This window comes from Crocuta crocuta, unplaced genomic scaffold (genome assembly GCF_008692635.1).
Source record: "Crocuta crocuta isolate KB4526 unplaced genomic scaffold, BGI_CrCroc_1.0 scaffold110, whole genome shotgun sequence".
Taxonomy (NCBI): domain Eukaryota; kingdom Metazoa; phylum Chordata; class Mammalia; order Carnivora; family Hyaenidae; genus Crocuta; species Crocuta crocuta.
In genome coordinates, this window is record NW_027527386.1 from 2,053,968 (window position 1) to 2,079,534 (window position 25,567).

Sequence of the window (25,567 nt, forward strand, 5' to 3'; positions counted from 1 at the left end):
CCACGCTGCCCACCCCCACCCGCAGCCAGGCCCGCAGTACCTGCCATGGCCGCTCCGCCCGGAGCGCGCTGCGTCGCGTGCGACTCGCGCGCCGCTGGCTCTTTCTTCCCGGCACGTGACACGGCTCCGCCCCGAGGAGGAGGAGCCCCAGCCCGGGGGCGGGAGGGGGGCTCGGCCTGCCGCCGGCACCAGCGGGAAAACGGAGGCTCGAGGCCGCCTTCCGTGGGAGGCGAGTGGCAACCTACAGGCGGGGAAACTGAGGCCCCGGGACCTCCGCTTTGGGGGAAATAGTGGCTCCACTGAGGCGGCCCGTTGCCGCATTTAGACCACGAGCTGGGGGGCGCGGGGGACACGGGAGACTCAGTTCCCTGGGACCGGATGGGATGTGACACTTAAGGGACGAGAAGTCTCGGCTGTGGAGACCAGGGGAGAAACTGAGGCCCAGAGAAGGAGCCACAGCGCCCTGGGGCTGCGGGCCGAGTGGGGAAGGTCTGAAGCGCCTGAGGCGGGGAGCCTGGCTGGCTCAGTCCGCAAAGCGTGCGCCTGTTGACCTCGGGGCTGTAAATTCAAGTTCCATCTTGGGTGTAGAGATTACTTTAAAAAAATAAAATTTTAAAAGTAACAATAGGGGCGCCTGGGGGGCTCAGTCGGTTAAGCCTCCGACTTCGGCCCAGGTCATGATCTCGAGGTCCATGAGTTCGAGCCCCGCGTCGGGCTCTGTGCAGCCAGCTCAGAGCCTGGAGCTGCTTCGGATTCTGTGTCTCCCTCTCTCTCTGCCCCTCCCCTGCTCATGCTGTGTTTCTCTCTGTCTCTCAAAAACAAATAAACGTGAAAAAAAAAATTTTAAGCAGTAAAAATAAAGCTCCTAAACCGGACCTCAGTCTCTAAAGGGTTAACTTCCACCGCCCCCCCAACCCCCCCTCCGGGCCAATTCCAGGGTTAGACCCAAGCGGAGCCAACCAACCAATTATCGGAGGGTCATTTAAACTTCAACCAATAGGCAGCAGCCGTGGGATTCCCACCAGCCAAACAATGTTAAACCGCTGCTTCCTCCAAACTCGGACGTCCCGGCCAATCACAGGAGGCCCTGAGCCTCACGTGCCCATTCAGTTGCAGGATTTGGTCCACTGCCAGCCAATCAGATCCCGGGGGCGTGCCCTCAGCCTGGCGCACCGCCCTCCCCCCCGCCCACTTCGCACCCACCTCGCGCCGGGCGCTCGGAGGCGGGGCACGTTCGGGTCCCCGCGGCGTGGTTTCAGTGCCGTCCTTTGTCCCCGGTCCCTGTCCCAGGACCTTTGCTCCCAGGCACCGCGACACTTCCCAGGACTAGGAGTCCCCAGGCCCTGGCAGGGCTGCGAGCCGGGGTGGGGACTTCCCGAAGCCGCCGGGAATGCGGGCTAGGCTCCACCCCAGACCGGTTTACTCCGCCCAGTTTGGAAGCGGGGACGGGATGTGAGGGGTTGGGGCGGGATGTTCTGCAAATGGGGTCTTCGATCAAAGGACCTGGCTCCCGATCCTGCTCCACCGCTTCCCAGCCCTGTGTTAGGCCGAGTGGCTCCGAGTCTGTTTCACCATGGGGACAATAATAATTAGTGCCCATGGTTGTCAGAGAATAGGCTTGACACCTAGTAAGAGCTGAGCAAATGGAAATTACTACTCTTTTTTGTCAAGCCCCCGACTCCTTTTGCAGTTTCCCCAAACAGACACCCCCGCCCACACCGCAGGTCCAGCCACCAACTGGGCATTCCCCACCAGCCCCAGACTCTGACCTCAGTTTACTCCCCCATGTCCTTCCCCACGTTCCTTTGACTCTGTTCCCAAAACGCTGGACCGGACCTCCCCTCCCAGCTGGACCCTGGTCATCACCTTGGACCTCAGACCTCTCTACACAACCCCCACCTCATCCCTCTTCACACTGGCCCCAGAAGGATGCTACCAAAATGCAACTATATTGGGGCACCTGGGTGGCTCAGTCGGTTAAGCGTCGGACTTCGGCTCAGGTCATGATCTCATGGTTCGTGGGTTCAAGCCCCATGTCGGGCTCTGCGCTGACAGCTCGGAGCCTGGAGCCTGCTTCAGCTTCTGTACCTCCCTCTCTCTCTGACCCTCCCCTGCTGACGCAGTCTCTCTCTCTCTCTCTCTCAGAAATAAATAAAACATATAAATAAATAAATAACAAAACAAAATGCAGCTATAAACACCACCCCCCCCTACTCTAAATCCTTCTTCGGCTGCCCACTGCCTTTGATAAATAAAACTAAAACAAACTGCTGCGACCTTATTAACTATTTATGGCACCCCTTTTTAAAAATATGTTTACATTTGTTTTAATATTTATGTTTGACAGAGAATGCAATCACTAGTCAAGGAGGGAGGGAGAGAGAGACAGAGAGAACCCCAAGCAGCAGGCTACATGCTCAGTCTGGAGTCCGATGCAGGGCTCTATCCAAGGACTTTGGGATCGTGACCTGAGCTGACATCAGACATTCAACCGACTGAGCCACCCAGGTGTCCCCATGGCACCCCTTTACAGCAGGTATTGTTATCAATGTTATTAGTTCATCAGATGAAAAGACTGCCAAGTCACACGGCTCTCGAGTAGATCACAAAGGCTATTTTTTTTTTTTTGCTATGTGTATAAAGTCCAGGCAATCCTGTAACGATTAAGGAAATTAAATTTGTAATTTTAAGACTCCTTAAAAATGAATATCCAGATCCCACATGGAGAATTGTACCAAAGATCCAAAGAATTAACACCACTTTTTTCAAAAATGTCTTCCAGAAACTTGAAGAGGAGGGAACACTTCCCAATTCACTTAATTTTTTGTTGAGAGAGAGAGAGAGAGAGAGAGACCGATGGATCTAGTGCATAAATGGGGGAGGAGAAGAGACAGAGAGAAAGAATCTCAAGCAGGCTCCACACTGTCCACACAGATCCCTTCTTGGGGCTCCATCTCAAGGCTGTGAGATTGTGACCTGAGCCGCAATCAAGAGTCAGACACCACCTAGGCGCCCTCCCCCAAGCCCCCAATCATTTTATGAAGCTAGCATTACCCTGATAATCAACACCTGATAAGGACAATACAAAAAAATTTTACAAGAAAGAAAAACTACAGACCATATTCCTCATGATTACAGGCACACACACACAAACATTTCTTAACAAAATATTAGGAAATAGAATTTGGCAATATATTGGGGCGCCTGGGTGGCTTAGTCGGTTAAGCGTCCGACTTTCGCTTGGGTCATGATCTCGCGGTTCGTGGGTTCGAGCCCCGCGTCGGGCTCTGTGCTGACTGCCAGCTCAGAGCCTGGAGCCTGTTTCAGAGTCTGTGTCTCCCTCTCTCTCTGACCCTCCCCTGCTCACGCTGTCTCTCTCTCTCTCTCTCTCTCTCCTAGAAATAAATAAAAATTTAAAAAAAAAATTTTTAAGAATTTGGCAATATATAAAAAGAATGACACACCATGACCAAATGGAGTTTACTCAAGGGATGCATAGCGGGTTCAGTATTCAAGAAATCAATAAATGTTATCCATCATGTTTAACAGGCTGTGGTCATGGAATAGTGGCTCCCTACAGATGTTCACATCCCCAGGACCTGTAAATATGTTAGGTTACAAGGCAAAGGGGATTTGTTTACAAGGCAAAGGTGCAGCTGGAATTTAAATTTCTTTTTTTTAATGTTTTTGAGGACAGAGAGACAGAGAGACAGAGCGTGAGCAGGGGAGGGGCATGGAGAGCAGGAGACACAGCATCGGAAGCAGCTCCAGGCTCCGAGCTGTCAGCACAGAGCCCGACATGGGGCTCGAACCCACGAACTGCGAGATCGTGACCTGAGCCGAAGTCAGACGCTTAACCGACTGATCCACCCAGGCGCCCCACTTTTTTTAAATAAATTGAAGGTGTGTGGAGACCCTGCATCAAGCAGCACCATTTTTCCAACAGCATTTGCTCACTTTGTGTCTGATTTTGGTAATTTTTATAACATTCCAAACATTTCCATTATCATTATATGCTTTCGGTGGCTCATGGGAAGAGGGAAAAATATTAACAGTACCAGGAATTTGGGAGGAGTTGATTCCAACCCTCATGCATGACGCAGAGAGAGAGAGAGAGGCAACTCAAGAAACAGACACATTTAAAAAATTTTTTAATGTTTTTTTGAATTTTTTATATGTTTTATTTATTTCTGAGAAAGAGAGAGAGAGACAGCATGAACAGGGGAGGGTCAGAGAAAGGGAGACACAGAATCTGAAACAGGCTCCAGGCTCTGAGCTGTCAGCACAGAGCCCGACGTGGGGCTCGAACCCACAAGCGTGAGATCATGACCTGAGCCGAAGTTGGACACTCAACCAAGTCACTCAGATGCCCCTTAAGAAATAGACTCTTAGGGGCGCCAGTGAGGCTCAGTCGGTTAAGCATCCGACTCTTGGTTTTGGCTCAGGTCATGATCTCACGGTTCGTGAGTTTGAGCCCCGAGTCAGGCTCCAGGCCGACAATGAGGAGCCTGCTTAGGATTCTGTGTCTCCCCCTCTCTCTGCCCCTCCCCTGTTCACACATGTATTCTCTCAAAGTAAATAAATAAATAAACCTAAAAGAAAGAAGGGAAGGGAAGGGAGGGGAGGGGAGAGGAAGGAAAGGGAGGGAAGGGAAGGAAGAGACTTAACTGCAGAGAACAAACTGCTGGTTACCAGAGGGGGGGGAGGGGTGAAATAGGTGATGGGGATGAAGGCATGCACTTGTCATGATGATGGATATTGTATGGAAGGAATTGTTGAATCACTATATTGTATACCTGAAACTACTATTACTGGAATTTAAAGATTTTTTTTTAATGTTTTTTATTTATTTCTAGGAGAGAGAGAGAGAGACAGCATGAGCAGGGGAGGGTCAGAGAGAGAGGGAGTCACAGACTCTGAAACAGGCTCCAGGCTCTGAGCTGGCAGTCAGCACAGAGCCCGACGNTTATAAATAAGTTTTTAAATGTTTATGTATTGGGGGGCCAGGGACAGAGAGAAAGAGAGGCAGAGAGGATCCTCAGCGGGCCCTGTGCTGAGAGCAGACAGCACGACGTGGGGTTCGAACTCAGGAGCTGCAAGATCATGACCTGAGCCAAAGTCCAAAGGTTAACCAACCAACTCAGACACCCAGGTGCCCGTAAATACATTTTTTTAAAGTACAATGTACCTCCCAACATGGGGCTCAATGTCATGACCCCAAGATCAAGAGTCTCTTCATGCTCGTCCCACTGAACCAGCCAGGAGCCTCTTAAATAAAGTCTTTAAAATTTTTTTAAGGTTTATTCAATTTTCAGAGACTGAGAGAGAAAAAGCATGAGGGGGTAGGGATAGGAGAGAGGGACACACAGAATCTGAAACAGGCTCCAGGCTCTGAGCTGTCAGTGCAGAGCCCATCACGGGGCTCGAACCCACCAACCATGAGATCATGACCTGAGCCAAGATCAAGAGTCAGACGCTCAACCGACTGAGCCCCCCAGGCACCCTGTGATGAACAACAGACCTGAGATCATGCCCCGAACTGAAGTCGGACGCTTAGCAGACTGAGCCACCCAGGCACCCCTTAAATAATTTTTTTAAATGGGGGCACCTGGGTGGCTCAGTTGGTGGAGCACGTTACTCTTGATTTTGGGATTGTAGATTAGAGCCCTATGTTGGCTGTACAGATTACATAAAAATAAAGTCTAAAAAAAAACAAAAAAACCCTACATACACACTAACAACAACAAAAACCCAAAAAACAAAGACTTGACCCAGTGAAGATGTCATGTCGGCTCCCAGTGATCCACAGGTACAATTCCTATCACCATCCCAGCAAGATTTTTTTTTGTACATTTAGGGAATATTGGTGTAACATGCAGGCAGCTTAACGCGCATTCAGACCTTCACGCGCTGTCCCTGCTGTGTCCTCTCTGGGCACATCCACTGCCACTCTGGCACCATGCTCCTCCTCCCTTTCTCACATCCAGACCTTTGCTTAGGCAGATCCCTCCTCCCGGTGCGCCCTCTGCCCAGTCTCTGCTCAGCACGGAGAGCCTCCCAGTGGCTCCCTCCTCCCCAACTCCAGCGGGCCTCCCAGACTTCCTGGGGAGACCAGAGAGGCTGGGATTTCCCTGAGGACGACCTGCCTGGCCCAGCACCCGCCCAGAGCTGGCAGAGGAGGGAACTGGGAAGTTGACAGAAGAGAAAATTCCCCTGGAACCGGTTTCTCTACTTCCCAGCCCAGCTGGGGCACCCACCGGAGGGAGAGGCCAAGGCCAAAGACCTGGGCCACCATGGCCTCAGCCCTAAGCCCACCCCGGCTCCCCAAACCCAAGGCTGCCCTACCTTCACACTACTACGAGAGCTTTCTAGAGAAGAAGGGACCCTGTGACCGGGTAAGGCGGGGCACAGCAATGCCACTGCTGGGCTCCGAGGTGGCTGGACTCACCTCTCTGAGCCTGCAACTCCGCACCTGGCCGAGGGGGCGGGGTGGGTACTGGATGGGGCAGGGCACCTGCCGGGGGCTGTAAAAGGTTCTGTCCACCATCTGGCTCTCTCTCTGACTCTGGTTTATCTCTGTCTCTGTCTCTCCCTGCCCACCTGCCTTCATCTGTCCCTCTCGGTCTCTCTTTTCTTTCTCCTGGGTACAAACAGGATCAGGGACTTCCCCCAGGAAGTGGAAAGCCTCCTGGCTCCCATGCCCCAGCTCCAAACTAACCCTGAACCCCAGCCTTAGGGGTCAAGGCCACGAGAGGTAGCATGCTGGGGACAGTGAAAGCTGAGGGGGCGCATCTGGCAGAACCTGATACTGAGGCAAGCCCAGCCCCTCCTTCCCTGACGCTCCATCTCTCCGTACCGCTCCCCACACTCACCTCCCTCCCCTACAACCCCAAACACCTGCCCACTGGTTTCCCCGGCCACCCCCAGAGCCACTGCAGATTACGGTCCCCTCCTCCTTTCCTTGGGCCTCCAACTTCCCCCCCCACCCCAGCCTTCACGGGGTCTAGGCCACAGGAGTTCCGAAAAGCCTGGTCCTGGAGCAGGAGACCCAGGCCCACATCCCTGCTGCTCCACTCTTTCCTGACTCCCAGGCTCTCCAGCTTTGTGCCTCAGTTTTCTCTATCACACAATGGGTATAGGAGGGCTGTAGCCATGGTTACTGGAGAGGGGCAGCCTTCGGGGCCTGGGGTCGTCACTCTGCAAGCACTGATCACTGGTATAAATGCACTAGCAGCCTCTGAGTGAAGTACCTCTTGATCGCCATTTTATAGGTAGGGAAACTGAGGCACAGAGAACTTAAATACCTTGTGCAATGGAGCGTAGTGGGTATATGATAGAGCAGGTCTGACTGTGCTGAGTTCAATCACTTATTGCTCTGCTCCCAGTGCCTAGCACATGGGAAGTCCTTGGTAAATGTCAGTTACATGCATGTACGTATCTAGGGTCAGATGGGTAGGTGGGTGGATATGTCAATGGTTGGATAGACATATAAATGGATAGGGTGGTGGGTGGGTAGATAAGTGGATGAACAGATGGATGGGCAGGCAGATGGACGGACTGATAGGTGGACTGATGAATGGCTACTGGCTGTCCATATGAAAACTATCCTCACTATCATTAAAGACTAATTAAAGTCCTCCTCCTTCAGGAAGTCTGCCCAGATTTCCCAGTTAGAGGGCCTTTCTCCTCCTCTGTGATCTCAAGGCCTAGGATTTGCCCCTATTGGGGTACTAATTTCTCTTCCCTGGAGGATTTAGTATCTATGATTTAGTATCTATGCTTTCTTTTTATTTTTTGAAACATTTATTTGAGAGAGAGTGACAGAGCATGAGTGGGGGAGAAGCAGAGAGAGAGGGAGACGCAGAATCGGAAGCAGCTCCAGGCTCCGAGCTGTCAGCACAGAGCCTGACGCGGGGCTCAAACCCACAACCGTGAGATCAGGACCTGAGCCGAAGTCAGATGCCCAACCCGCTAAGCCCCCCAGGCAGCTCCAGTATCTACGCTTTCTATAATCTTCTGGAAGCCAATCTATCTAGAAACAAGAGCCATGTCTCATTTAGTATTTTGCTAGCAACAGAACTGGGTGCAGACTTGATGTTCTGGGAATACCTGCTGGAAAATAAACCCCGAAACCTACAGTCTGAGCTGTATCAGCCCCGTGGACCCCCAGAGAGTTAGAACGTTTATAATTCAGAATCCTGGGGAGAAATCCTGAATCTGCAATACTTCTAGAGTCCAGGACCTTGTGAAATTCTGAGGCTGCAGACTCAGACACACAGGAGATCCCAAAAATATTTATAGGGTGGACACGGAGAAGGTGGGGTGTATGTATGTGATAACGGGTACATACATGGGTGGGTGGGTGGACGGTTAGTTCAACTTACTCCTAGATCTCCTATATCTGCACACTGGCAGCAGTGGGGGGGCTACTCCAGATCCCCCATTCCATCAAGGAGGATTCTTTGGTCCTTTCTCAAAGAACAACAGATCCCCAGAAGTCAGGTCATGGATGGGGAGGGCCTCTCAGAGAAGGCAACATTTGTTCAAAGACCCAAAGCAGGTGATGAAGGAAACGGCGTGAAGATCTGGGGAAAGAGTCTCCTGGCAGAGAAGACAGCCAGTGCAAAGGTCCTGAGGCAGGAGTGAGTGTCATGGAGGAACCCAGATTTCCCTTCTCACCTTCTTCTTTTTCTCTTCGGTCCCCAGGATTACAAGAAATTCTGGGCGGGCCTCCAGGGTTGCACTCTCTATTTCTATAATAGCAATCGGGACTCCCAGGTAAGGATGGGAATGAAGACTCAAGAGCTGGTCGTCCCCCTCCCCTCAGCCCCCTCCACCTGTGACCTCAGGGACGAAGCAGAGAGGGCGGGTGTTTCGGCCAAGCCAGAGGACCTGAGGAGCCACAAGCCTGGCACTCAGACCCCTGCTTCCGGATCCCCAGCACGTGGAGAAGTTAGACCTAGCAGCATTTGTGAAGCTCACGGATGAGACCCCCTGGGGGGGCTCCCGAGACCCAGGCACCCATTTCAGCCTCGTCCTCCGGAACCAGGAGATCAAGTTCAAGGTAGGCCTCTCCCTCCTTGTCACACTTACCACTAACACGCACTAGCATGGAGTCGCACGGAGTCTAACACCGGGTTGGTGACACCGGGCGAGTCACTTAACTTCTCTAGGCCTTGGTTTCTTCGCCTGCACAATGGGAGATACATACAGAGGAGTCACAAGGAGGAGCTCAGTACAAGGGTGTGAAATATCTGGAGGGTCAGAGGGGGGAGGTGCTTGGGAAAAAGTGCTAGGGAAAGGGCGGAGCAGGGTCGGGGTTACAATGAGACACAGGGTGACCAGGGAAAGCCTTAGTGAGCACCTGCAGGTGAGGGAGCCAGCCCGTAGTTACCCGTGCAATGGCTCCTTAGCAGAGGCCTGCTGAGTCTGAGGGGCAGCTAGGAAGAGGAAGAGGAGGAGGAGGGGGAGGAGGAGGCATCCGGGGCTGGAGCAGAGTGGGGGNAACTGTGAGATCATGACCTGGGCCGAAGTCGGACGCTCAACCGACTGAGCCACCCAGGTGCCCCTCAAAGTTGATTTGTAACATTAAAGAACTATATCCTTCTTTCCTAAGGACTTACCGATGTTCAGACACCCGAAATTAACCTGTCCCCATTCATTGAATCATCAAGACAGCCCTTGGAAAACAGTGACTATTCTTCCTCATTCCCATTTCACAGATGAATCCACCGAGGCTCATCGCCATGGGCTCTTTTTCTTTCCCTCCGCAGGTGGAGAGCCTGGAGTCTCGGGAGATGTGGAAAGGCTTCATCCTGACGGTGGTAGAGGTGAGAGTAGCTGCCTCCTCAGAAAGGGTCTTTTCTCTTTCCGTCCCGCATTCCTCAGCCAGGCCCGCAGAGTCGCCTACACGCGTCTCGCGCAGGCGCAGCGGCCGCTAAGCCCAAAGCAGCCCAGTGCTGCCCGCAAACGTCTTTTGTTTCTGCCGACGGTGTTAGAAATGCGAAAGGTGCCTGCCATTACTTACGAGCCAGGAGTTTCTGTCAACGTTCCTGATCTCTGCTTTAGTCCTTGGTCCCCTGCCTGGCCCCGGAGCCGGTAGAGTCTGAGACCCTACATTCTAGCGTCTGATGTCTTCACGTGCCCTCGAAAACCTCCTCGGCCCTGCCCTGGTGAGGTGCAGGGTGGCTCTGGAGCCCCCAGACCCGGCTCCCCATGCTGGCGGGCGGCCTGCGCCCCGGCCTCAGGGTGCCCGTCGGTGACTCGGTCACCAGCCGCCCGCGCCCTGACGTCCGCGCGCCCGCGGGCGCCTCACGTCCCTCAGCTCCGCGTCCCGTCCAACCTGACCCTGCTGCCCGGACACCTGTACATGATGGCCGAGGCCCTGGCCAAGGAGGAGGCGCGCCGCGCGCTCGAGGTGCCCTCGTGAGTGCCCCGCGGGGCCGCGCAGCCCCGGGACGGCGGCGGGAGGAGGCGCCGGGCCCCAGCGNTGGAGGCGCAGCTGCTCCTGGAGCGCTACCCCGAGTGCGGGAACCTGCTGCTGCGGCCCAGCGGGGACGGAACGGGCGGCGTGTCGGTCACCACCCGCCAGACGCTCAATGGGTGCGCATGCGCGGCGCCAGGGTGGGCGGAGGGACGAGCGTGGGGGCGTGGTCCTGGGGGCGGGGCCAAAGCTGGGGGGGCGTGGGATCCTGAGGCCGGCCCCTCCCCGGGACGGGGGTGGGGTCAACGTCTGGGGGCGGAGCTAGAGGCCAGGCCGGACGGCGGACCCCTTTGGGGGCGTAGTTAGATCCTAGGCGGGGGCGGGACTCTGTAGGCGAGGTCAGGCCCTGGGATGAGGATGGGCTCTTCGGGGCGGAGTCGGGGCCGGGTCTGGACCTCCGGAGCAGGGAAGAAATCAAATCCAGGGGTGGTGACCAGGCTTTGGGCAGAGTCAGGACCTGTGGGTGGAGTCATAACCCGGCCCTCTCCCTGGTGGTTGAATCAGGCTTTGGAGGTGGAACCATTTTGGGGACGGATCAGAGCCTGATACTAAATCCTTCTTCGGGTGGCCAGGTGAAGGGTGGAGGTAGAACCCAGGGGGCGGGGCAAGAGGGACGGAACCTTCGGGGGGTGGAGCCATCAAGGCAGGGCCTGGGCAGTGCCGGAACAGCGGCGGGGTCTTCCCGCGGGGGATGCAGTCAGTAGAGGGCCTGATTCTCCGCAGAGAGCCGCGCTGGGACGGGGCATGGTCCGTGTGCAGAGGAGGTTCGCCCCTCCGTGGAGGCAGAGCCAGGACAAGGGGCGGGTTCCTCCTTGGCCGGAGCCAGCCCACTCATTCACCCGTTGTGCAGGATATTGGTGGTCCGGCACTACAAGGTGAAGCGTGAGGGCGCCAAGTATGTGATCGACGTGGAGGAGCCGGTGAGCGTTGGGCGGGGCTACTGGGAAACGCAGCGGTGGGGACTGCGCCCCATCCCCAGCAGCCCTGACTGCGACCTCTATCCGCCTCCAGTTCTCCTGCGCCTCACTCGATGCAGTGGTCAACTATTTCGTGTCACACACCAAGAAGGCTCTGGTGCCCTTCCTGCCGGACGAGGACTACGAGAAGGTGCTAGGTGAGTGCGACCTCAGGGACCTCCGGGGAACCAGTACGTGCCTCTCCCTCCCCTGCCCCCACGGGGCACCCCTGGGTCAACCTTCAGCCGCCGCGCCTCCTCTAGGACCGCTCTCTTCCAGGCTACGTGGAGGCGGATAAAGAGAACGGCGAGAGCGTGTGGGTGGCGCCGGAGGCCCCCGCACCCCAGGCCCCAGGTGACGCCCCCGCCCTGCAGCCACCACTGTGCCAGAGTGAAGCGAGACACGGGACCCACGTGGCCCCGCCCGTGTCCAGTCTTGTGCCCAGAGTTACAAGGACCCGGAAATTACCCAGACCCTGCCCTCCGGCTTGTGGAGCGGGAGGCAGAGCTGGACACACTCCCAGCCCTGTGGGGTCGAACTTGGGGCTGGAGGCAGTGGTGCCCAGAGTTGGGGAGAAAAAGGGGCGGGGGGAGGCTTCCTGGAGGAGGCGGTGTTTGCTAAAAGTCTCAAAGGATTTCAGTAGATCGAGATGGGCAGTGGGGGGACGGAGGGCTCCTTTCCAGCAAGATCAACCTAGAGATGGGAATCGGGGTGGCTATTGAGAACGGGGTGGCAGTGGTCTGGCTTATGAAGCAGGAAGACACTGGGAAGGTCTGGGGGCTGAGCAGTATGGTCCTCCTGGGGCTGGGCAGACGCTGCGGGCCCCTCGTGCACAGCGGGCACGTATGTGCACACATACACACACTGCACACTCACAAACATGAGCTGCGTCCACCTGCATAATCGGAAACTCACATGTACACACGTACATAGACAAAGGTTCCACACACACATGAATACTAGCGTCACACGATTCCCATCGTGCATAGCACATACCTTAAGCCACAATCCCGTGTTTACACGAATGCGCACCAACGAGCACAAATTTGGACATTTATAGGCACATGGGTGTACGAATACTAGCACCCACGTGGTGTCATCCACATATATTACACACTAAGTGTGTGTACAAACCCTCTGCATATATTCCACTGTGCGAATTCACTCAGTGTGTCAGTTGATGCGACACGGGACACAAACACCAACTCATAAATGGGCGTGTGTAAAACCCACACATGCCCAGGGTCATGTGCCTGATTCCAGTAACTGCTGCGTCTCACCAGGTCCTGCACCCCCCTCGGGTGGCCCCAAGCAGCTGCCTCCGTTGCCCATGGCGCCTGTCTTAAGCCAGGACACGCTGACCCCACTCCCAGACCAGGATGAGAACTATGTGATCCCCATCGAAGACCCCCCAGCCGCCAACTACGTGAATGGGGATGGTAGGTAGGGGGGCGGGGGTAGGGATGAGAGATGGGGACAGGGGAGGAGGCTAAAAGGTAGGTGTGACATGCCACATCTTTGTCCGCACAGTGCCTTCCCCTAGTCGGCCAGTCGTCCTGAAGCCCAAGAGGTTGGCCAAGGTTCAGGGAAAGCCTCCAAAGCTACCAAAGCCACCCGTTGTGCCCAAGCCAGGTAGGGGTCCCTCCCCCCAGCCCGTCCCGCGCCCAGCCGGAGAGCCAGCCTCAGCCTTCCTCTCCCTCCCCGTCCAGAGCCCAAAGGCCTCAACGGCGGCCTAGCCAAGAAGCTGGCAGTCAACTCAGCGCAGGCTTTCTTCCCCTCAACAGGTGAGGCATCTGGGGCTCCGTGCGGCGTGGGGTTCCCAAGCGGATGACCTGTGCTGTCATGTGGGCCCCACACTCCGCAAAGGTCCCCACGCTTGGCTTAACGCTGTGCAGTCTTCAGACTCCTTAGGGGTTTTGAGTAGATTTTCATTTTTCAGGGGGCCCCTCAAATTCTGCAGCGGGGCCTTGGTGCCTGAGGTGTGGGGGGACAGCATGGACTGGCCATCCCTGGTGCCCCTGAAGCCTCACCCCCCCAACCCCGCCCCCCCAACCAGGCCTGGCAGGTTTGACGGCCGAGCTGGAGGAGAAACTGCAGAGGAGGAGGGCGCTGGAGCACTCGGTTGGCCACGCTGGGGACCAGTGAGCCAGTCTCAGGGTGCAGCAAGTCAGGGAGGCGGAGCCCTCCTCCCAGAATAAAAGCTTAAGTGACCCCAGGGCCTCTGCATCTGGACTGGCTTCAGGGGGGGTGGGCAGTGAGGGTCTGGAAGACGTCCGCCCACAGCTGGCCCCTCTTAGCAAAACCTGCCACCTGACCCAAGAAGAAAAGCCCATTTTACAGCCAGGAAAGCTGAGGGTCCAGAGAGCTTTGGGGCACACTCAGTGCCACCCAGCCCCAAAGAACCATCAGCACAGCCTGGCCAGTGATTGACCTTTATTAGGAGGTGAGGTGGGGAGGAGGGCCCGCCCTGGGGCCCGCTCCCGGTTCGTGACCCCCGTCAGGAGTTAAGGCTCCAAGCAGCAAGTGAGAAAAGGGTGCCGGCTGAAACAACCGAGGCCTGGGAGGGCGCTTCAGGGGCCTAGGTGAGGCTGGTGTTAGAGCTGCTGGTGGCGCTGCCCCGCTTCTGCAAGCAGCGCACGGAGCTGGGCACCTGCAGGCCCGTCGTCACCTGGAAGCTACCGCACCATACCTGGGGCACAGGGCAGGGGGGAGGGGAGAGCGGTGGGGGAGAGGAAGGAGGGGCGCTCTGGAGCAAAGCCGGCACCCAGCACACACACACACACACACACACACACACACGCCCTTCCCGCCACGGAAGGCTTCTCACTGTGAAAGCAGGCAGCAGTGGCTGTGTGAACTTGGCCTTGAAGGTGTGCAGCAGCTGTTTGGTTCGGGCGTTGTAGAAGGACAGGAGGCCTGCGATGGAGGCAGAGTGACAGAGGGGCCGATAAGGGGATTTGCGGCCGAGACGGGACAGGGAGAGGGCGCTGGAGATGCCGCCCGGGGCTGGGGGGGTCACCTTGGTGGAAGTCGCAGTGCACGCCCAGGCAGTCGGGCACCGGGGCGTCCAGCACCTTGGCCTTGTTGGCGTGCTTGGCGGTGAAGCTGACCTGCAGCCAGTTGTTGACGTGCAGGCACCAGGACGCGGCCGTCTTGCCCAGCTGCTCGAAGCGGCCCAGGCTGCGGTACGCCACCCCCACGCCGAACGCCTTGCTGTCCGGCTCGAAGCGCACCTCCCAGTAATGCTCCCCGCCGTCGATCAGCGTGTCCCCTGCGGGGCGGGGCGGAGTCGGGTCCCAGACGGCCCTCCACAAGGGGGCGCTCACCGGGGTACTCCTCAGTCCCCAGCTACTCCTTCCGCGCAGTCCCCGGCCTTCGTCCACTTCCTCTAGCAAAGCCCAGATACTCTCTGAGCCTCAACTAATCCTTTCTCATTCCAGATGCTTCCAGGCCTTATAAATTGCCTCCAAAACAAACAGTTCCTCCCCATGGTGAGATACTCCTCGGTCCTCAGTTCTTCCCTGAGACTAGATGATCAGTCCCCAAACCCTTGCACCTGGTGGGGTCCAAGGATTCCCACAGGCCTCAAGTCCTCCTGGGGTGCAGCGACTTCCCGGCGCTCTGGGGCCCTTTCCTAGATTCCTCTGTGCGCCTAGAGTCCGCCCAGAACCGCGGCTCCTGGGGAAGCCCAGCTTCTTGCAGGCCTGAGTGCACAGCCTCTCCTGCCTGCCCGTCCACCTGCTCCTCCCCAACCCGAGCTACTTCCCCAACAGCAATCAGGCTGCGTTCTTCCCAGAGGCTCCACGGCTCCCTCTCAGGTCTCAGCCACCCTGCAAGCCCCCCACTTCCCCCTGCTTCTCCCCCAGACTCCGCCTCGCGCCAATCCCAGATGCTCCACCGAACCTCAGCTTCTCCTCAGGCTTTAGCTTATCCCCAGAACGCAGCTTCTCTCCCACTCCGCCCCTGCCCGGGAACTGCTGACCACACTGACTTCCGCACGCCCCAGCCTCTTCTGCGAGCCCCTTCTGGGCAGTGACGAGCCCCCCAAACTCTGGTTCCTCCATGGGCTCCATCCACTCCATTGCTAGCTGTCTCCCACACCGGCGCCTCTCTCTGGCTGCTCCACAAACCCAACTAACCCGTAGGTGACCGTTCTTTCCAGCTACTTCACAAATCCTCAGATACTCCACTAACCCCAGGACGCCCCCCGGCCGATGTCCAAGCCCCAGCCCCCACAAGCTCTGCCCCCCCCACCAAGCCCACACCCTCCTCCTCCCTCCAGTCCTCCATTCCTTCAGCACCACAGCACGTTATCAGAACCATTCCAGAAGGCACTGTTGGTGGCTGCCTCAGTTTCCCCAACCAAAGGCATTCTCTCTCACCCCTCCCACCACCACCAGGGCCTGCCCAGGGTGTCCCCTCTGCCCTCCGTCTCTGCCCCTCCTTACCCAGAACCGTGTAGGACTCCGCAGTGAAGCGATCCCGACCCCCACGACCGGAGGGCATCCTCTTGGGAGATGGCACACCTCTGTGAGTGGCAGGGAGGGGAAGGGTCAGCGCAGCCCTTCCTGCCCCCACAGGAGGGTTTCCCGGGGCCACCCGGGGCCACCGGGTCTTGTCTTTCCGTCAGTACTTCCCAGGACTCGGTTCTTTGCATGCCCCGGGCCCCTCCTATCAGAACACGCCCAGCCCTTCCTCATCAGGAAAACTATTCAACTGTCAAATCCCAGTTAAAAATCTCTTCTTGGGGCCCCTGGGTGGCTCAGTCGGTTACGCATCCGACTTCGGGTCACGCTGTGATCTCACAGTTCATGGGTTCAAGTCCCACATCGGCTGTCAGATGCCGCTTCAGTTCCTTTGTCTCCCTCTCTCTCTGTCCCTCCCCCACTTGCACACACTCCCCTCCCCTCCAAAAGTAAACAAACATTAAAAAAGAAACCTCTTCTCCCTTCTCCCCGGGCTCCTCCAGCTCCATGTCCCTCTTTCCGCCCCAGCCTTGACCACACTGGGCTCTGCCTAGTTTGATCACCTCCACCAGCAACTCAGGGAGGGCGGGGGGCAGGCTACCTGGCTGGGGAGTTGACAGGAGACGCCGTGCGCCCCTTGCCATCCTTCTCGCGAGCCTTGATGTCCTGCACCTTCCCGCCCATGGCGTCCCACTCCACGGAGAGGTCATCCACCCGCAAGTTCTGGTGAGATGTGGACGCATCCAGGCGGAACATGAACGCTGGGGCCGGGCAGACGTGGGAGTCACAGAGATGGGGAAACCCGGAGAGACACAGAGAGAGACAGAGAGACAGACAGTGACCAAGACAGACCCTGAGAGGGACGGAGAACAGAAAGCCACAACAGGGACGAAGACAGAAAGAGAGAGATTGACAGAGAGACTCAGAGACAGACAGATACAGAGGGACCGGAAGCAAGACACCAAGAAGGACAGATGGGGAAGAGAGGGGGAAGGGGGGAGGGCGGGGGGCAGAGCTCGCAGCCAAGGGAGTAAAGGCCCAGAGCTTGTTGCCTAAAGGTCCCCTAGGTCTGGAGCCATTTTCAAAGCACTTTCTCTACTTCCGCTGGAGATTAATCGCAGGAAAGGGGCGGGGCCATAGCACAGTAGTTAGGCTAGACTGCGGAAGATCTTCCTATCAGGGCACGCAAGTGTTAATGCAGGAGAGTAAGATCGGATCCCATCCCCAATTCTAAGGGCCCTTATCTATTTTTTGGGAGACAGAATGAGAGAGAGTGTGTGTGAAAGAGAGAGAGAGTATAAAGCCCATCCAAGTACAATGGGATCAACTGTAAAAGCAAAAAGCAATGGCAGGTGTATATTAAACACTCAGGCTAAGGAATCTACTGGGAACTAAGCTCCGAGCTTCCTGGCAGCCAGAGCAAAAAGAGCCAAAGAACCCTGATTAGAAGAGTCTCATTAGACACCAGAAGCTGGGGCCCCAGGGTGAAGGGTTATGGAGTCAGGGCCAGGGTAGGGGTGGGGGCCAGTCACCTGGTGTCTCCAGGGTCACCGACTCGGAGAACTCGCCTGCAACTGCCTTATTACAGGCCTTCACACGGAAATTCATGTATTTCATGTCAAACTTGAGACCTAGGGGCAACAGAGGGATCTCAACATTGCGTGCGCTTTGAGCAATAGGTTACAGGTCCCTGTGTCCCGCGGTAATCCCACTACTCATTCTAAGGAGCACCTTGCAAACGACATCTTATCCCTGAGACACCGACCTTGTCCTCATTTACTGTGGTACTATGGGCACTTGGCTCCGCCTCCAACCCAGACTGGCCAATCGGGATGCTTAGGGACAGAGTAACAGCGATTGGTTCAGGAATAGGCACATGACCCAAACTGGCCAATCAGAATCTTCCCTGGGACTTTGGGCTGGTATTATAGGGAAGAGAGTCACTGTCTTCTCTGGGCTGGCCAGCTGGGAGGAAACTCCATTAGGGAAAATTTGTCAGTGCATTTAGCGAGCCTCCTTAGGAACGTAGCATCCACATGCAACAAAGGCAGGGAACAAATGTGAATGAGTCATTTGATTTGCTGAAATTCCTGGATTTCTCATGCCCGGTTAAAGATATTCCCTACTTCTAGGATATGTCCCCCACATTCTTTGTCTTTCTTTTCGGGTTGGTTTCTTGCAGTCTTAAAAACAAAAAGCAGTTGGGGCGCCTGGGTGGCTTAGTCGGTTAAGCGTCTGACTTTCGCTTAGGTCATGATCTCCCGGTTCGTGGGTTCGAGCCCCGCGTCGGGCTCTGTGCTGACTGCCAGCTCAGAGCCTGGAGCCTGTTTCAGTCTGTGACTCCCTCTCTCTCTGACCCTCCCCTGCTCACGCTCTCTCTCTCTCTAGAAATAAAAAAAAAAAAAAGCACCTCCCCAGCTGTCTTTCCCCTCAAGCTAAACCTCTTTGGAGAGCTGCCTACATCCCCACCCCCTCTCTGCCGCCTCTGGCCTTGTCAGTCCCCCAGCTTGGAGGACCGCCTGGCTCCCCTCTCTGTTCGTTCTCCGTCAGTCTTCTTTGCAGACTCCTCCATCCTCGACACCCGTAAATGTCAGTGTGACTCTGTCTGGGGCCCTTACTCATCTCACTGTGCTCCCTGTCCCCTTCTTACATTTCAGAGACCATCCGTCCATCAGAGCACCCACTGCCCAACTCCTAGCTCAGACCACATGTCCAGTTGCCTCGTGAGTGTTCCCCCTGGGATGCCCATCCTCTGATCATCCCAAACAGCACTCAGCGCCCCTGCGCGAATACCTCCCACAGCTCCCCTTTGGTCTCAGGGTAAAGACCCCATTCTTCCTCTCACTTCTCCCCACCGATGTTGTTCTCTCTGGAAACTTCACTTAGTTCCAGACACAAAGGCTCAGTGCTCACTTCAGCAGCACATATACTAAAACTGGAATGACACAGGGGCGCCTGGGTGGCTCAGTTGGTTAAGCGGCCAACCCATGATCTCAGCTCAGGTCATGATCTCACGGTTCATGAGATCGAGCCCCGTGTTGGGCTCTGCACTGACAATGAGGAGCCTGCTTGGGATTCTGTGTCTCCCTCCCTCCCTGCCCCTCCCCCACTTGCTTGAGCTCTCTCTCTCTCTCTCTGTAAATAAATAGACTTTAGAAAAATAAAATAAAATTGGAACCATATAGAGATTAGCCTGGCCCCTGCAGAAGGATGGCACGCAAATTCAGACACAAAGCCTCAGTGCTCTGGCCTCTGAGCCCTTGAACAGGCTGTTCTTCTGCCTAGATGACTCTTTTCCACCCTCCCCTTCTCTTTTGGGCCTCAGCCTGGCTGCCACCTCCTTCAGGTGCCCACCCAGACTGTCTCCCCCTTCTCCAGATCCCCTTCTCTGAAAGCCCAGCACTTTGCTCAGCAACACCATCCGCTGCCCCAGAGCAAAGATGACCAACCAGAAGGCCCAGCTTCCGAAACCCAGAACCCAGGTGCCTGTGGATGGTCAGGATTCACCGTGTGCCTCAGTTTCACGTTCTGTAAACTGGCAATCACATTGCCAGATCCCAAGCAGGGTTCACACAAGGATGCAATGAGTCGAGGCAGGTACGAAATAAACGCTAAACCAAACCCCGCCCGACCTGTCCAAGCAATCGAGGCGACAAATGACCACACAGGCTAGTCACCCAGATGACAGCATTCATCCGTATCCTCAACACCACACACCTCTCGGTGGATTCAACTTCCTGCCCTGTGGAATTCACTCACTAGGAATGTCGTCAATGGCAACGAGAGGGGGTGGCAAGGGGCTGATGCCTCAGGAAGCCTGTGATACGACAGACCTCCACCTTGACTGTGGTGGCTGGTACGTGAATTGGCACACGGGACACAATGGCCTACAGGAGTACACATGCACGCATACACGTATGAAGGCCCATAATGCCAGTGAAACGTGGATTGACAATGCTTATGTCAATTCCCTGGTTTTGATATTGAACTATAGTTATATAAGCTGCTGCTAGTGGAGAAAACTGGGTAGGTCCACACTCGGGAACGTTATTCAGCCTCGAAAAGGAAGGAAATGCCGACCCGCACTATAACACAGACGACCCTTGAGGACATTGTTTTCAGTGAAATAAGCCAGACACAAAAGAACATATCCTGTAGGATTCCACTCACATTGGGCACTAAAAAAAATTCACAGGGACAGGAGGTAGATGGCAGGAGCCAAGCGCTGGGAAGCTGGTGTTTAACAGGGACAGAGTTTCAGTTTCGCAAGATGAAAGCTTACAGAGCCAGTATGATGGCTGTAGGACATTATGAAAGTACTTACTACTACCCAATTAAACACATAAAAATGGTTAAGATGGTAAATTCTAGGGGCACCTGGGTAGCTCAGTCGGTTAAGTCTCCGACTTCGGCTCAAGTCATGATCTCACGGTTTATAGGTTTGAGCCCCGCATCGGGCTCTGTGCTGACAGCTCAGATCCTGGAGCCTGTTTCAGATTCTGTACCTCCCTCTCTCTCAGACCCTCCCCTGCTCACACTGTCTCTCTCTCTCTCTCTCTCAGAAATAAATAAAACGTTTAAAAAAAAAAAGATGGTAAATTCAATGGTAAATGTATTTTGCCATAATAAAAACAAATACCAGGGGGGACGCCTGGAGGATCAGATGGTTAAAAGTCCGACTTCAGCTCAGGTCACGATCTCACAGCGCGTGAGTTCAAACCCGGTGTCGGGCTGTGTGCTGACAGCTCAGAGCCTGGAGCCTGCCTTGGATTCTGTGTCTCCCTCAGTCTGCGCCCCCCCAACCCCCACTTACCCGCTGTCTGTCAAGAATGAATAAATGTTAAAAAATAATAATAAAAACAAATACTGCGGGGAAAGTGGGGTATGTTTGTTTTGATTCCCAGGCAAAGGATAATAAACTAGTAGCTTCTCAGACCCTCTTACTGGCTGCTAGCTTTTCTTTCCTACAATTAGCATGCTCATTAGTAACCATGTATGCTAATTACAGATAAAGAACAGGCTGATTACAGCCCAAGAACCATAGTGATAGTTATCTTGTGGGCAAGGCCCTCCCCGCGGATGAGGGTTTCCTCCGGCTCAGGACGGCGGCTGAAACTCATCAGGGACCCCTCATTTCACCCTTCCTGAGATACTCCCCTTCTGGCCGGGGGGATTCCCCACGCTTTCTGCTTTCTTACAGCTGCCAAGGAAATCCCCCCACACTGGAGGATGCCAGCGCCAGCGGAGGGACCTGCGCCGGCTGCAAAGGCAGCGCCACCAGGCGCTCAATGACGGAAATGAACGAATGGGCGCGCTGGACTGGAGAGAGAAGACGCTGACGGAGAACGCCTTCTGTCCCTGGGCCTCAGTTCCCCCATCTGTAAAATGGCGGTGATAAGCATGTCCATTGTCCATTACGCGTGGGGAAAACATTTAGCACATAGTAGGCCCTCCATAAGAGGCGCGGTGGCTGTCATCACTACTGTTTTCATTAGTATTGCTTTCTGCTGTTCCCCCCCATCACCCCAGCGGGGGCCCCAAGTTGATGGGGAAACGGGAGCCTGGAGGGGCTGAGCCGCAGGGGTGAGGGGACCGGTGGGCGTCGGCAGCAGGGCCGAGCTGCTCTTACCGGTCAGGGTGAACTCCGTCTGCCGGATGCCCTCGATGACCATCCACGGCTGCTCCTCCTTGAGGCGGGGCGGGCCCTCGAAATTGGTCCGCCGGTACTCCAGCACGTAGTGGTCAATCTTGCTGTCCTCGTCCGGCATGCGCCACACCAAGGTCACACAGTTGTCTGCCACCAGGGACTCGGCCAGGTCAATCACGGGGGCGCCGGGCACTGTCCAGCGCAGAGGGGACAGGGAGGTCAGGGTCCTGTGCATGCAAGGGCGACCTCTGAAACTCCACCCGTACTTTAGGCCTTTTTGGGGGTCTCTGGAGCCCAAGCTTGGGGGCAGGGCTGGGGCCTGGGGGTGGGGCTTCCACAGGGTTTCTCCACAGTGGGGTGGTAGGGAGGAGCTTTCCCAGGGTTCAGCCAACAAAGACCCAGGCCTTCCCAGAATTCCACCATTTAGGGGTAGAGTATTTCCAGAATTCTTTCACAGGGGTGTGGCCTTCATGGGACACCCCCCCTCCCTGGTGGGTGGGGCATTTCAGGGGCGGGATCTCTCGTGGCCCCACCCACCCAAGCAAGGTAGCCGCAGGGCTCCGCCCCTCGGGGGCGGGCTTCATTGTGGCTCCACCCCTCATGGGGCGGGATTCCTCGTGGCCCCACCCACACAGGCAGGATCTCCTCGGGACCCCACCCCCTCAGGGGCGGGCTTCCTCATGGCCCCACCCACACAGACAGGGTATCCTCGGGGCTCTGCCCCCAGGGGCGGTGCCTTCAGGATTTCAATGCCAGGCTTACCCCAGCCTTTCTCAGGCTACCCTAGACTCCTGGGCCATTTCCCTGAAATCCAGGCCAGAAGAAAGTTTCCTTCTCACCAGGTAGGAACTTGAGTGCCTGTAGCATCCTGCGCTCCTGTGCAAAGTCCACCATGAGGTGACTCATGTTGTCGCTGACCTTGGCTTTCAATGACAGCCGGAAGGCAGGCGCCATCGTCACACTGCAGGGAAGAAGATGGAGGGAGCCTGCCGGCAGGCATCTCAAAAGGACCTAGGCCTTTAAAGTGTGCGTGGGAGACCTACTCCCCTTTGCTCTGGTTCAGTGCTCTGGGCCAAGGGACCCTCACCTGGGTATCCCCACCTTCACACCAGGGGCAGGGCACTGGGGTGGGAACCAGATCCCAGCATCTTACCCATCTTTGATTTGCTTGGCAGCCTAGAAAAAGGGACAGAATAAAATTCAAAGCATTACCTTCACTGAATCAGAAAGCCACTGTACAGACAGAAAGACTGAGGCCCAGAGTGGGCCACTTGCCAAAGTCCCCTACCACTGGGGCAGAAACGCTTGGCTGTGCCCCAAAGGGATGGAGGAAAAGACAGGCTCCTACCCCCAACCCCAGTGCCCAGTATATACAGCCGGCCATGTTGGCTGATAAAAATACAGGAAGCCCAGTTACTCTGCATTTCAGATAAATAAAATGATTTTTTAGTATAAATGTGTCCCATTCAATATCTGGGACATAGACTAAATATTGCATGCGTTAGATTATATTCAAAAATTATTCATTGTTAAATTTAAATTTCAGACCAACCACAATAAGTTAAATTTTTTTTTCAGTTTATCTATTTTGAGAGAGGAGAGAGAGAGCACACAGGGGAGGGGCAGAGAGAAAGGGAAAGAAAGAATCTGAAGTAGGCCCTGCCCTCTCAGCACAGAGCCCCATGTGGGATCAAACCCACAAACCGTGAGATCATGACCTGAGCCGAAATTAAGAGTTGGATGTTCAACTGACTGAGCCACCCAGGCACCTTCAACCACAAATTATTTTTTGGTATAAGTATATCCTGTGTGATCTTTGGGATGTACTTCTACTGAATGTTGTATGGCCCACGTTTATACTAAAAAAAAGGAAATCACTTGTGGCTGATCTGAAATGCCAAGTTAACTGGGTGTCCTCCATGTGGTGTCGCAGCCCGGCTGTGTGGCTTCTGAGACGCCCACCTGAGGGAAGTCCTCACTGTCGGTGGCCTGTAGGGTCTGGTTGGCCGTCTCCAGAAGCTCCTCTGAGCTCTCCAGGGCGCGCGCACAGGCAGCCAGCTGGTTCTGTGAGGGGCATGCACCGAGGGAAGGGCCCGTCACCCCCTGCATCAAACCCTCGGGGACTTCCCTTTGCTTGTGGGCTTGGGGCCGCCACACCTTTCTACACCTTTCTCCGACTCTGGATGTGGGGTGGGGGTGGGGCTGCAGGGAAATCGGGCCTCACTCCTGGCAGCGAGCGCATCAGAATCACCCGGGGACCCCTTTCTTGAAAACTCACATGCCCAGGCCCCACCTGAGCCTCAGGGCCCCGAATTCTTCCACGATGGGAATCTGGGATGTGAGGAAGTTGTCCACGAGGTTCTGATGCAGCCCCAGGGCCTCAGCGTAGAGCCCTAGACCCCCGAGGGGCCATACATGGGGCGGGGGTTGGCAAGAGGTGATGCTGTCGGATCTGGGGACCAGTGGGAAGGGCTGAGAAATGGGAGGCGCTGGGTAAGAACAAGAGGGGAGAAACAGCCAGGTGCGGAGGTGGTGAAGGAGAACGGGGGAGAGCGGGGAGGGGACTGAGGGGGAGAGCACGCAGGTAGGAGATGGATCACGGTCAGGGAAGGGGCGGGGAAGAGCCGGGGGAAGAGAGGAGGTGAGGCGAGCGCCACCGGGGTGTCTGGCTCCGGATCGGGGCGAGGCCCCAAGAGGCGGTGTGGGAGGACGAGCAGGTTTAGAGGGAGACCCTGAGGCCGGCTGGGCTCTGTTGAGTCTGAGGGGTGCAGTGGGGGGGAGGGTCTGGGTGGGGGCCCAGGAGCGCACCCCCCCCCCACCTGCAGCTCGTAGGTGCGGCTAGCGCGGTCCTGCTTGATCTTCATGAGCATCCCCTCCTTCAGCTCCTCCAGGAGGGAGAAGAGGGACTGAAACTCAGCCTCCAGGTCCTCCTGCACCTTGGTGGAATTGGCCTTGGAGACAGGGTGTGGGGTCAGGATGGCCAGGACCGTCCAAAGCCCATGCCCAGGTGGGGAAACTGAGGCCTGGACATGGCAGCCGGGCACAGAGTCCGAGGGGCGGCAGCAGCAAAGCCCGACTCCTATGGCTGTCACCACCCCCCTTCTGGCCACCTGTCCAAGGCCTCCCCACCTCCTTCCATTCCTCCTGCAGAGGGGCCTTCCCACCTCTACATTCAGCAGCATCTGCTTCAGGGAGTAGATGAAGCTTTGGATCTCTTCGTTCTTCACAGCCAGCGTGGTGATGATCTTGCGCAGAGCCTCCTGTCCCCACCGGAAGCAGGCACACACACAAAGCCGGTAAGCCCCTCGGCCAGGTCCCACTCCCTGACCGGGGGCTCCCCACTCGCCTTCCTGGGATCCAGATGTGGGAGCCACCGGGCCAGCGAGCCGGGGCACCGCCATGGGCGCAGCTCTGGCCCTGCCTTCCCTTGCCCAGCCGATGGGCACTGCAAACATGCCCATTTTACAGGGGAGGAAACTGAGGCTCAAAAAGGGCCTCTGGGGAAAGGGCAGACCCTGGGCCTGGGCCAGGTCAGCCTCAGCACAACGCCTTTAACCTGCGGGCGGGGCATGATCTGGGGTGAGGGGCTACCCTGAGGAAAGAAAAGCCCAAAGGAAAATGATGCCTGTAGGAAATGGGTTAACCTGGGGAAGGGGGTACCTCGGGAATAGGGATTAGCGAGAAGAAAGGAGAAACCTGGGAACACGGCGCCTGGAGAGCCCAGGTAACTGGGGAGCGGGGCAGGGAGGCCTGGGGGAAGGGATGGAGAGAAGAGGAGCCGCGTGGGAGCCTGGAGACCCAGGCCTCCAAGGGGGCCCTGTTCTGGGGGGGCAGGATCGGTGGGAGCACCTGTGCTGAGCCGGAGGAGTGTCCTCAGGGACGGGGCGGGGCAGACACCGGACACCTGGTCCGCAGTCCGCATGGACGGCGTGGGGGATGGGTCAAGGCTGGGGCTGGGATGCTGGGCGCGGTTGGGGGGCTTGGAGGGGATGCGCCTGCAAGACGATGAGAGGTC

General features: G+C 56.2%; 2 protein-coding genes and 1 pseudogene across 2 annotated transcripts in view; 2 read left to right on the forward strand and 1 right to left on the reverse strand.

The window, feature by feature from the left end:
* Positions 1-6,191: 6,191 nt before the first annotated feature.
* STAP2 (signal transducing adaptor family member 2) lies at positions 6,192-13,654 on the forward strand. The gene is given in 13 exon segments (XM_077745662.1): positions 6,192-6,395; positions 8,707-8,778; positions 8,942-9,064; positions 9,774-9,830; positions 10,325-10,431; positions 10,474-10,602; positions 11,334-11,403; positions 11,495-11,597; positions 11,719-11,793; positions 12,723-12,878; positions 12,970-13,071; positions 13,149-13,223; positions 13,496-13,654. Coding segments are annotated over 13 exon segments (1,260 nt in total). The 5' UTR covers positions 6,192-6,293; the 3' UTR covers positions 13,585-13,654.
* A 203-nt stretch (positions 13,655-13,857) lies between these two features.
* Positions 13,858-25,567, reverse strand: part of FSD1 (fibronectin type III and SPRY domain containing 1) — a 12,874-nt gene continuing 1,164 nt past the window's right edge. The window contains exons 2-14 of the mRNA XM_077751674.1: positions 25,402-25,424; positions 24,717-24,812; positions 24,372-24,503; positions 23,515-23,616; positions 22,706-22,728; positions 22,392-22,513; positions 21,535-21,744; positions 17,438-17,536; positions 16,507-16,666; positions 15,888-15,967; positions 14,459-14,710; positions 14,267-14,355; positions 13,858-14,128 (exon numbers count right to left, since the gene is read on the reverse strand). Coding sequence (XP_077607800.1) covers positions 14,018-14,128; positions 14,267-14,355; positions 14,459-14,710; positions 15,888-15,967; positions 16,507-16,666; positions 17,438-17,536; positions 21,535-21,744; positions 22,392-22,513; positions 22,706-22,728; positions 23,515-23,616; positions 24,372-24,503; positions 24,717-24,812; positions 25,402-25,424 — 1,499 coding nt within the window. The 3' untranslated portion in view covers positions 13,858-14,017. The remainder of the gene's footprint in view (positions 14,129-14,266; positions 14,356-14,458; positions 14,711-15,887; positions 15,968-16,506; positions 16,667-17,437; positions 17,537-21,534; positions 21,745-22,391; positions 22,514-22,705; positions 22,729-23,514; positions 23,617-24,371; positions 24,504-24,716; positions 24,813-25,401; positions 25,425-25,567) is intronic.
* On the forward strand, positions 19,056-19,151 carry LOC144221641 (U6 spliceosomal RNA; annotated as a pseudogene).